We start from the raw sequence: 12,633 nt of genomic DNA on the forward strand, positions 1-12,633 counted from the left end.
TATGTTTCTAATACTTTTGTAGTTTATCTTTTTTTATTGTTAGCTCTTGAACCCATCTGGAATTTATTTGATAATGAAGACACAGGGATTATAACCAGTTATGCAAAAACCATTCATTGAATGGTCCTGGTTTAAAATGCTAATAGTATTACATAAACATAGATCTATTCCTAGGCTCTTTGTTTTATTGGTCAACCAGTATATTCCTGAAACTGGCGTATAGCTTTTAGTATGTATCAGTATCTTCTGATTTGGATTATATTGAATATATAGATTTATTTAAGAATAATTGACATTTTAATAAACTTTTGGGTCTTCTCATCAAGGAATATAGTTTGTCTTCATTTATTCAAACCTTCTTCTGTGTTCTTGACAAGAGAATGTCATCTCTCTGCACAAGTTTAGAAACTAAACTCAAAATTAGCAGAGGTTTTATTTTATGCTTCCTTGCTCTATCCCAGAACACCTAGCACACTGCTAGCATAGTACTCAGTAAAAGCTTACTGATTTAAATATTTAGGAAAAGTTTTGTTTTTCATTTTTCTTACTTTCAGAAACCTACTTTTATGTGTTTTGATACATTAAAGAAGGGGGCTTCTCATTGCTTGTACCTGATTTTTGAGTAGCTGCTTAATATTCTTTTACAATTTTCTGTACCATACAGTAATCCTAAGACAAAGCAACTCAAAAAAAGGCAGTGTCCCTACCAAATTTTGAAAATTTGGATGCTTTGTGGTGGTAACAGTTGATCTCAGACTTTTGGAATAATGGGAGTCATTTTCTGTTTCTCTCCCTCTCTCTCTTTCTCTGTTTCTTTCTTCTGTACAAATAGGCACTTGCCTGTTGTAAAATAACCGTTTTTGCTTGTTGGTATTTATCACCTAAATTTCCCTCTTCAAGATTCCCCTTTGCAAGAGAGAATACTGGCAAGCTTTTAATACTTGTTTTCAAAGGTCCCTTAAGAAGTCTGCGAATCTGAAAGGTTAGTTTCCCAAAAGATTACCTCAGGCACATATGAGATTATACAATTACTGATATTCAAACTAGGTTTTGAAGCAACATCATCACTGTCTCCCCTGCCCCCAGTATAGATTTCTTTAAATGTTCTTATTAAATTAAATGCTCTGTACTTCTCTGTGAAAGTAAAGGTCATAGTAAACAACCACACTTCACACAGCTTTAGCTCTTGAACTTGTCATATTTTTATTTTGTCTAGGTACAAGTAATATGTGACACTGTGCTGATTTTAAATTAAATCTAAGCTTTATGACAAAAATGTTTGGCTGCAAAAAAAAACATAATGGCATTTATGTGAATGTGTTGAAGTAGCCATTTTAAGCTTACATAAATATATTTAAATTGTGCTTGTGAATCTCTATTTTGAAAATTCAGAGCTGCCAGTGCCACAACTGTACATTTTATATTCATGGCCTCTATTACTTTATAAACCAGCTCACTTTTTGATCCATCAGATTCTTTAGATTTAATAAAAACAATAGGATGTCACCTTAATGAGGAATTTTAAAAATTCTAAAATATCAGTATTACCCCATTCACTACACAATTCAAGTTGTGACATTTTCAACTATTAGTTGCAAAGAGAGATCCTATTATAAAGATGTGACAGTGTTCCCTTCTGTCTGTAAAGTAAGAAGGTTGGACTAAGGTAATTTCCATTTAGTGTCACTCATCATATTCCAGCTGTACAGCTAACTATGGGAGAGGTTCAGCAAAGAGGCAGAGGAGAAGGGCACCTGTGTTCCGAGTTGTTTTTACAAGTCCATGGAATAGTACCTGTGGCCTGAATAGATGTCTTTTTTCATTTTTTCAGAAGCCTCTTAGGAAAAACATGCACCAGTCACTTCCCTTTCTAAGGAAAGCATTGTAGCCTTCTTTAATTTGCTACTGCAGGCTGAGATTTATGAGAATACTCTTACTAGCTGAACCATGTTTTAAAAAAATGCTCTTCCAGTGCTGAATAGTGTTCCATTAATGTTGTTATGAGAATCATGCTTGTGTTGATGGTAAAATGCAAATGATGCAAATGTGGAAATCGGAGTTGAGCCTTAGTTAAGCCTGTAAATAGTCAAAACTGAAGCCTAAATTGGAGAGGTGACAGCCCCAGATTTTGCATTCATATTAAATGTGCTTTGTCACAAGAGAAAAACAAAACTGTGTCTAAAATTAGTACTGATTTTATTAGCCAGGTGATACTTTGACCTCTAACAAGATGGAGATCATTCTGTTTTTATCCCCAAGAGGGTGATGATGTCTTAGAATGTCACTGTTAATTGCTGTTAGGCTTTATCACATTTTGAAGTATTGGTGGTAAGCGTTTGTCAGCATCTTAACATATGGAAAGCTGTTTCAGTCATAGGATTCTAGGTGAGAGATTATATCTGAGAAACTAAAATTGAACATATTTAACTGCTTACTCAGAATACTTTGAGAGTTCCATGAAACATGTTTTTACTCTTCTTACATAAGTAGCAGAAATGGAATATCTTGGTTGAAATTGTGATTGGTTTATTTCACTATCCCTTGCCTTTATTTACTTAAATATTAACATTTTGTTGAGACTGGGAAAACCTTTTATTATTTACACTTAATGCATCAGTTGGTTTCTGCAAGACTAGAAATTAGTTGACATGTAAGGAGTGTGGGAAAATTGGATCTTATATTAACCTTTAGGTTCACTGGTTCTATACCAGTGGTTCTCAAAATGTGGTCCAAAAACCTATAGAGGTCACCAAGTGCCACTCACAGCATCCCTGAGATCTTTCCCTTTCCAACTCCATATTTATGTCATAGTGAGCTTTCTTCATATTCATATAAACAACACATGGAACAGATTAAATACAGATATAGACATGAAAATCCAGGTATCTTCCTTTAAGCCAGGCCACTCTCACTATTTTTTAAGTTGCAGTTATTTTTCATAAAATAATAAATTTTTATGTTGGCATGTAATTTTAAATTGAAACATAATTTTTGTCAAGTTATGATTTCAAATGGGATAAATATCAGTAGATATAAGCCACATAAACAAAAGTTTTTTAGTGTCCTCCATAATTTTTAAGTGTTAAAAGATCTCAAGATGAATAAGTTTGATGACTATTTTGCTAGATGAACATGTAAATATGATGAAAATCAATTTTATTAATTGCATTTCTGAATACCTAGATATATCTAGTAATTTCTTTTGGTCTGGATCATTTTCATTCACTAGCAAAAAGCATATTTTTGAACATCTAATGTGCTGGATTACCAAGATGAATAAGAATGCCCCTGCCCCCAAGGCTCATTCCATTAATGATATTACAGGGTCAGGAAACAGCATTCCATCCCCTGGCCCCAGTCGTTATGTCCACTTCTACTCCTTTAAAGAGTCTGTCAGTACTGGGCAAATGGAAAGCATTTCTGATTTCAGTTTGCTCTTACTATTGTTCCCTGGGGAAAGGTGGTGTGGGTGAATTTTAGTTTTATTTTTGTTGAGCAAATAGCTAATGATAAGCACACATGTACATACTGTAGTATTTGTAGAGCTGTCCAGCGCTGCATAGGCGTACCTCCTTTTATTTCACTCTTCTTTATTATACTTTGCACATAGTATGGTTTTTTAAAAAATGAAGATTTGTGACAACACTGAATTGAACACATCTATTGGTGCCATCATTTCAACAGCGTGTGCTCACTTGCTGTCTCTGTGTCACATTTTGGAAATTCTCGCAATATTTCACACATTTTCATTATTAATATTGTATCTGTTATGGTGCTCTGTGACTAGTGTTACTGTTGTCATTGTTTTTGGGCACCATGAACTATACCCATGTAAGACAGTGAACTTAATCAGTAATGTTGTGTGTGTCCTGACTATTCCTCCAACCATCCATTCCCCCATCTCTCTCCCTCTCATCAGCCCCACCTCCATTCCCTGAGACACAATATTGAAATTAAGTTAGTTAATAACCTTACAATGGGCTTGAAGTGTTCAAGTGAAAGTAAGAGTCACATATCTGTCACTTTAAATCAAAAGCTAGAAATGATTAAGCTTAGTGAGGAAGGCATGTCAAAAGCCAAGACAGACAAAAAGCTAGACCTCTTGCATCAACTAGTTAGCCAAGTTGTGAATGCAAAGGAAAAGTTCTTGAAGGAAATTTAGTGCTACTCCAGTGAACACACAAATGTAAGTCAAATGGCCTTATAGCTGATATCGAGAAATTTTTCATAGTCTAGATAGAAGACCAAACCAGCCACAACATTCCCTTAAGCCAAAGCCTAATCTCAGGTCTGTGACAGCTGAGAGAAGTAAAGAAGGTACAGAAGGAAAGCTTGGAGTTAACAGAGCTTGGTTCATGAGGCTAAGAAAAGAAGCCATCTCTATAAAAGCTCAAGGTGAAGCAGCAATTGCTGATGTAGAAGCTGTAGCAACTTACCAAAACCTAGCTAAGATCATTAACAAAAGTGGCTATACTAAACAGCAGATTTTCAAAACAGATGAAATAACCTTCTATTGGGAGAAGATGCCACATCCAGGACTTTAAGGAGGAAACGTCCGTTCCTGGCTTCAAAGGACAGTATGACCCTCTTCTTAGGGGTTAATGTAGCTGGTGACTTTAAGTGGAAGCCAGTGCTTATTCTAACATCATTCACTGAATATTTTAAGCCTACTATATAGACCTACAGCTGAGAAAAAAAAAAATTCTTTTCTAAATATTACTGCTCATTGGCAATACACCTTGTCACCCAAGAGCTCTGATGGAGATGTACAAGGAAATTAATGTTGTTTCCATGCTTGGTAACACAGCATTCATTCTGTAGCCCATGGATTAAGGAGTCATTTTGACTTTTAAGTCATAATTAAGAGCTATATTTTACATCTGATTCCTCTGATGGATCTGGCAAAGATAATGATTCCTCTGATGGATACTGATCCCCTCTGTTGGATCTGGCAGAGTAAATGGAAAATCATCTGGAAAAGGCTTACCATTCTAGATGCCATTAAGACCATTAGTGATTCATGGGAGAAGGTCAAAATATCAACATTAACAGAAGCTTGGAGGAAGGTAGTTCCAGCCCTCATGGATGATTTTGAGGGATTCAAGACTTGAGCGGAGGAAATAATTGCAGATGTGGTAGAAATGGTAAGAGGAGTAGAATTAGAGGTAGAGCCTGATGAGGTGACTGAATTGCTGCAGTCTCGATACAAAACTTTAATGAATGAGGAGCTGCTGCTTATGGATAAGCAAGCAAGTGGTTTCTTGAGATGGAATCTACTCCTGGTGAAGATGCTGTGAGCATTGTTGAAACAGCAACAAAGGATCTAGAATATTACATACACTTAGTTGGTAAAACAGGAGCAGAATTTGAGAAGATTGACTCCAATTTTGAAAGAAGTCCTATTGTGGGTAAAATGCTATCAAACAGCATTACTACAGAAAAGTCTTTTGTGAAAGGAAGAGTCAGTTGATGTGGTAGGGGTTCATTTTCTTTTTTTAAGAAGTTGCCGCAGCCACCCCATTTTTCAGCAGCTACCACCCTGATCAGTTAGCAGCCATCAACATTGAAGGAAGATCCTTTGCTAGCAAAAGAGTATGAATCACTGAATACTCAGATGACCATTAGCATTTTTTTAAGAAATAAAGTGTTTTAAAATTAAGATATGTACATTGTTTTTTAAGACAACATGCGGTTGCACACTTAATAGAATTTACAGCATAGTATAAACATAACTTTTATATGCATTGGGAAGCCAAAAAATTTGTGCAACTCAAACTCTGTTGCTGTATTTGCTTTATTTTGGTGGTCTGGAACCAAACCCATAGTATCTCCGAGATATGCCTGTAATTGTGTAGGGGAGTTAAGGTGGAGTGGTAATAAGATTTTGTTGAGAAAGAAGCCCTTCTTAACAAAATAGATAAGCTACCAATAGCAACTTCTGTCTGACTCACTTTGAAAATTCCCGTCTCATAAATCCCTAATTTAGATCTAAATAGTGTGAAAGATCATGTGCTGAGTTAGGATTAGAACTTCTAACACTGGGAGATTAACACTTAGATTCCATAAAAAGCTTTGTAAATGATTTGATTCGAAGTTTCATTTGGACAAATTAGAGGGCTGTTATCTGTGTCGAAGAATTCTTTAGATTCTCACTATATCTTTAAGTATCCTTGTTTTTAATTGATGATGCTTCCCCCCCCCCCCCCCATGGTGCTTTTCAAACTCAATTATGTAGACAGATTAGGTGTGTCCTTTGTGATTAAAACAATTCATGAATTGCAGGTTTAGGGTGAGGTTGGAGATTAGGGTTTTCTTTTCTCAAGAGATGACTTTTCTTGTGCATTCTAATATATACCTGATACTTGTTAAATACTGTCAATTCTTTGTTATTTTAAATCTCCATGTGTATATTGCAGGCAAAAGAAGGAATATTTTACTGCTCAATAAGTATAGATTGTTTGAAATTTTTAAAGATAATTTTACATTTTTAACATGGACACATCAGGAAACAGTATAGTTTATTATTTCACTGTCTTCATTCCATAGATTTTTTGAGGGTTATTTTGTCCTTTGTTTTGTTTTGTTTTTGTTTTTTTAGAAGAAGCCTCATCAAGAAATTCTTGATAAGATATTCCGAATCTCTCTCTGCCCAGGGAGGCTTAGGAGAAAAAGAAAAGATATTCTGAATCTCAACAGAGGGGAGAGAATTGTAGCTCTTTAATTTATTGTCCAAAATTACCTTTAGAACTGTGAACCTGGAACAGTGAGATGCTGCAAAGGTAAACAATGTACAGATTATGATAGAGTAGAATTGACAAGCCAGTTAAAAAAGGATGATGCATTTTTAATTAGCCCACAGTGCCTTTAATTGATAACTAATTAGATACTGTTATATAAATGTCATGTTAATTAAGTAAGAAAATTGAAGTGTTACAAATCTACAGAAGGAATGGCTATTTTTGTGTATTAATGTTTTACAGTTACCATGAAAGGACTGATAGCAGAATATTTGATTATTGTACTTCTGGCAATTTTTAGCTGACCAACTACTTGATAGTCTTTTTTTCTGATTGATGTGTTGTTATCTGTGTTGAAGACTTTTAGCACATGATTTAATTGAAGCCAATGAGGGCTAGTGGAACCAGGAGCCAAAAATAAGCAGTCATCACAGCTGTTTAAAAAAAAAACTTTTCAGAGTAGATTGTTGATCTCTATTTCAAGGTTAAGAAGAAATGCTATTTTTCTGTATTTACTCACCTGTGGATTTTGAGTGCATGAGAGGCTAAATGCAGCTATCCTCCAAACTCCTGTTCTTGACTTCCTCCTTGAGTTGTAGTCTTCAACTAGCTGATGGGATTGACCACTGCATAAGTAGGTAGCCCTGGGTTTGTTGACATGCTCAGTAACTCTGTAGGAGACTGGAAAAATATAAGAATTCTGGTACTTCACTTTGAATTGTGTTTGTTGATATTTAATGGGGTATCTTTATTTAGTCCTGTTTTCGTAGGTTACAGTGAAGTGAGTAGTAGGCAGATTTGACCCATGTCTTCAACTTTATAGGGCTGAAGTCAGTACTATGTCCCCAGGAAAATCTACTGCCCTGTTGCAAATGCTGTAACAATTTCCACTTGTTGGGGATACAGCTGAAGAATATAGATTCATGGCTTTCATGTAGAACTGCAAATGTGATCCGTAGTGCTGCATTATGTATGACACCTTTAATACAAGAATAGAAACATCCCTAGAAGAAAAGGTAGAATAGTCACTCACCACAGATACCAGAGGTTTTATTCACTTGCGAACTCCAGACTTTTAAATTGCGGAAACTTGACATTTTTTAAGGACTAAGTCCTCTGAATGTAATATCAAATGCAAAATGCTAGTCTGTTAATAAGTATCTCTGGATAATGAAGAAGCTGGAAAAAATGAGGTTATTTAATTTGCTTTAGCAAAAGAAAGCAAAAAGCATTTGTGATGATTGCCTAAAAGTTACTTCAGGTTGGTTAATCTTGATATCATCTGGCTCAGAATCCCAAGAACCTGTCATACTAGGCAAGGAACGTTATGATTGTTTTAAACATTAATAAACCCAGACTTGTTTTTCCAAACTCATTTGCCACTAATGCAGGCTAGAAGATAATGATTTGAATTGTTCTGTGCTTAGAAATACATTTATTGTCCCAACCTCAGTCCCACTCAACACACACACATAAACACTACATTCATCCATAGAACCCACAGTCATGAAGAGGCGTTCTCACCTTGTTTTTTAGTTACTAGCTCTGTCTCCGCTGTTGCTTGTAAAGAAGAAAGGTAAAAAATGGGAACCAAGTTTACAGTGCTTTATGGGGACTTATGCCAGCCACACTCTCAGGCATTAGAAAGCCCAGAAAGGAATTTTGACCCTTACTGTCAACTATTTTGTTTGCTGTAACCATATGTTACTCATGTTATATTTTTATTGTTATGGACAGAAACCTGAAAAGGTTTTCCTTGAGTGGCCCTTAATTTCCTGCATTGATTTTAACAGAGTTAATATTTGGAATTACCTGTAATTGTGTAAGGGTAAATACTGTAATTTCCTGTGGCTGCTCCTTTTATTTGAGAGTATAGTTTTGGATGACAGCACAATTAGTATAGCATATATGTGCAGTGCTGATATGCTCCTGTTCTGGATTTTAAAGTGTTTCATGGGTTGTAGTTTGCCAGAACAAATTTAACTCTAAGTTCTCTGTTTATAACATTGCCCAATTATCAAAGCTGGGATGTATTATCACTGCCAGTTACTCTTGCTGTCAATTTGTCTTGGTTCAACTATGGTTCCATTTGTACTTTACTGTAATGTAGTGAATACATTGGATTGGGTTGTTAGTTTAACAAGCTCTCTGGAGAAAACTTTCATGATGATGCATGTTGAGACATGCTGGGTAGCCTTAAAGTTATTTGCAAAAACCTATAGAAATGTATTCACTAGAAATTTTTAAAATAATAAACTCTCAGACTAAAGATGAGGTAAAGATTCTCTTACTTGATAATCATCCAGAACATTTGTAAACATGGGGTTTTAATTCATGAGTATCATCCAGATTTCTTTAGGGGTTTTGATTTGACAGTTTCTCTTTTCTCATATAATTCTACTGGATGGATTATTTTATGTCCTTTAAAAAAAATATTTTGTTAGTTAAGCTGTTACTGACTCTTGTGTACTGTGCAGCTCACAGTGTTGTGGGAACTCAGTGATCTTGGCCAGATACCAAGTTAGGGATAATCAGAAACTAGAACTGACTAGACCGTTAATATTTACATTGTGCTCAGCTGGTTTAGAAAAGTACACTAATTTGTTCCTGTGTCCACCCCAATCTAATACATCAAAATTTCCAGAGTCAGGGCTTGGAAACCTGTGTTTTAAAAAATGATCCCCAGGACTTTCTGGATGTTGGGAATATTCTAATATTTTGATCTCTGGTCATTACACAGCATATATGTGTTAAACCCGCAGGGTGTACATTTAAGACCTATACACATCATTCTCTTATTGCATTCTCTCAAATGTTACACCCTAATTTAAAAAGTTCCTCAAAAAAAAAAAAAATCACATGTTCTCACTCATAAGTGGGAGTTGAAGAATGAGAACACATGGACACAGGGAAGGGAACATCACAAACCAGGGCCTGTCAGGGAGTGGGGAGCTGAGGGAGGGATACCATTAGGAGAAATACCTAATGTAGATGACGGGTGGTGCAGCAGACCTCTATGACACGTGTATATCTATGTAACCTGCACGTTCTGCACATGTACGCCAGAACTTTAAGTATAATAAACATGTATGTATTTTTATAATATATATAAATGTTACTCTTCTGATTAGATTAAATAGCCTGCAGTAGTCACTTGATGAATGTTAACTAAGCACTCACTGCCTACCTAGTCATGACCCAGTAGTAGATGACAGTGTGATTCTTGGTCCTTGGGAGCATAAAATCAAGTGGAAGAGAAAGTGATAATAATGCATAATATAAAGGTTTATGGTTTATGACACCTTGCTATACAGATGATTAAATTCCTTTTTTTTGTTTGTTTTGTTAAACTGAGGATCACTTATTCAAGATTACTCAGCAAGTAGGGAGTAATTATCAGACTTCCCTACTTGAAGAGTCTAGTTGAACTGAGTCTTCTAAAAAGCCTATACTTTTCCACAAATAAGAAGGCTTCAGCTAACAAAAACAAAGAGCCCTTACATGGAAGCAGAAGTTACAGCATTTTAAGGAGCTATAGAAGCCAGTGCCCAGAGGGTTTTTGAGGATGTTGAGGCTGTGTTAGCTTTGCATCATTGTCTCTTCATGTTGCCTATTTTCATGTCACAGTTTCCCATTTGAACCTCTGGAATTTTAGTTCATTATGCTTTTTGTGGCGAATGTGACATTTATAGAAAAATTTTCCATTGAAATACTCTGCTTTGTGGTCTAACTTTTGAAACTCTGCAATTTATTCTTGACTCATTTTCAAATTCTTGCATTTCCAAGTAATACAAGCCAATGATGAATGTCCTTCCTGACTACATATAGCATATGTTCCATATGTTTTGGCATTCGACCACTTTCCATCTAGCTATTTATTGATGTCATGTATTGTTCTTTATGTACATAAGTTTTGTTTTTTTTAAGAAAAATTATGATGATCTCCCTGACGGTGGGACTAAGCTGTGGTGACACATAGTAGGTGTTTGCTAAGTGTTCTTTGAAATCAACAATGCATGCACTTGGTTTTCCTCTCTTTTAAAATTTCCCTCTGTCTTTTTACACCCACTAAGGGTTGTTGTTGTCATGGCCTTGTTACAGTAAAGAGTAAGCGAAGAGTGAACTCCTTAGGTGGGCTCTCCAAGTCCTTAAACCCATGAATCTCGGCAGCATGCGCTCTAGGAACAGGTCTCAGAGCTCTTTGATCTTTCCCTCCTTTTCAGTGAGTAACATAAATGATACGAATTCTTGTTGTAGGAGATACATGACTCTACCAAGTGACCATATTTTCCTTCTGCTAGTTATAGTCACCTGGAGACCCTTTTTAAAATAAATGTGTAATATTTGCCTGTGTGTTCTATTCCTTGATGATCACCACTACCCCTCCTAGGGCATGTCAGTGGGGAGTGTTGGGGTATGTATCAATATCAACTTCAGATTGTGCTGAAGATCTTGATTTTACAGAATGAAATTATTGATTTTCAAGCCTTCACTCACCCAGCAACTATGTCTCTTGAATACTCTTGAATTATGCCTATGCATCAGATCACTGGGCCCGCCAAGATTCCATAAAGGGCCTCTTCATATCATATTTCTTATAATGAAACTAGATATTCTTTCTTGGTCAGCAGTGCTTTCTTTGTATATGAAAATGATCCTTATTTCTACTGACAACCAGTTTATTGTTTCTTAAGGACCCTCCTGCTTCTTATTAAGTAAGGCTAGTTTTTCAGTAAATTCCAAGGTAGAGTGACTGCTGAGACACCAGCCTAGGAGAGAGTACTCCTGCTCATCATTATATGGAAGAACGCATCTCCCAAACTTCTGGGTAATTTCCTCTCACCTAGATCTGAATTCTAATTAAATTTTTATTCTTCAACTTATTTTGTGAGATTTGATTTTTTTTTAATGAAAAGCATGTTATAATGTAGAAAGACTATGCATCTCCGTAGACTAAATTGCTGAACTAAAATTATGTTCTTAGAATTAACCCACCACCACCATGTTTCCTACTTCTCCTCCTCATGTATATTTGTAGATTGATCTTTTCCTTTTTAAGTTCCTCTTTACTCAGGAAAGCAGCTATATGATCATGTAAAGGATGTGTCCTGACTGATACACCTGCCTTTCTGTTTCTAGGTGGGCCATGCACAGACACAGCTCATGTCTCATTAATCACACCAACAAAAAGATCCTGTGGTACAGGTATGTACGTCATTCTTATGTGAATTCGTCCTTATTTGAATTCTTCACAGAAGTCAGCAGCTGGTTCCAGCTTGGTGTGCTTGTCAAGGTCCTCTCGTTTCTTCCATCAATTGTGAGGTGATATATGTGCTTAGTATTGACAGTGGAGTGTCAGCAAAGGTCGGAGTGATGTTCTTGAGAGTCAGATGGACTGAGTAAATGCTGGCAGCTAGATTCAAGATGGTGGACATCAAAATACACATACTTTCTAATATCTGAAGAACATTTTTAAGACTTAACAGAAATGCAGATCATTGCCCAGTTTGTAACATGTAGCTAATCTGAGGGCCAGGATTGAAATTTTAATGAAAGAAATTTTAAGGTAGGAAATCAGTGTTTTAATTGACTATTGTAGTATTCCAGTATTTTTGGAAAATTATTTTCTGTCGTTTGATTTAAGCCATGGATATACTGAGATTTCTCTTTTTAGATGCACAGAGTCCCAAAAACATCTTTGTGCATCTGTGACATTTTTATTTACTATGAAGTCATGAATCTTGTGGCTTTCTAAAGAGCAGTCAGACTACCCATTGTTCCTTTGCCTATAGCTTAATTTATTTTAAGCAATATTTGCCTTTTCTAATAATGGTGTCTGCTATTTAACATATCTCAAGGATTGTATTTGGAAGAGTCAAAATAATTATATCGTTTT

The 12,633-nt window shown here is 35.8% G+C and overlaps 1 protein-coding gene across 7 annotated transcripts in view; it reads left to right on the forward strand.

The window, feature by feature from the left end:
- Positions 1-12,633, forward strand: part of ZFAND3 (zinc finger AN1-type containing 3) — a 335,328-nt gene that overhangs the window by 253,663 nt on the left and 69,032 nt on the right. For all 7 annotated transcript variants that reach the window (XM_078369088.1, XM_078369085.1, XM_078369084.1 and 4 more), the window contains one exon: positions 11,877-11,942. In XM_078369088.1, the coding sequence (XP_078225214.1) occupies positions 11,877-11,942 (66 nt within the window). The remainder of the gene's footprint in view (positions 1-11,876; positions 11,943-12,633) is intronic.

The sequence above is a fragment of the Callithrix jacchus genome, chromosome 4 (genome assembly GCF_049354715.1).
Source record: "Callithrix jacchus isolate 240 chromosome 4, calJac240_pri, whole genome shotgun sequence".
Lineage (NCBI taxonomy): Eukaryota > Metazoa > Chordata > Mammalia > Primates > Cebidae > Callithrix > Callithrix jacchus.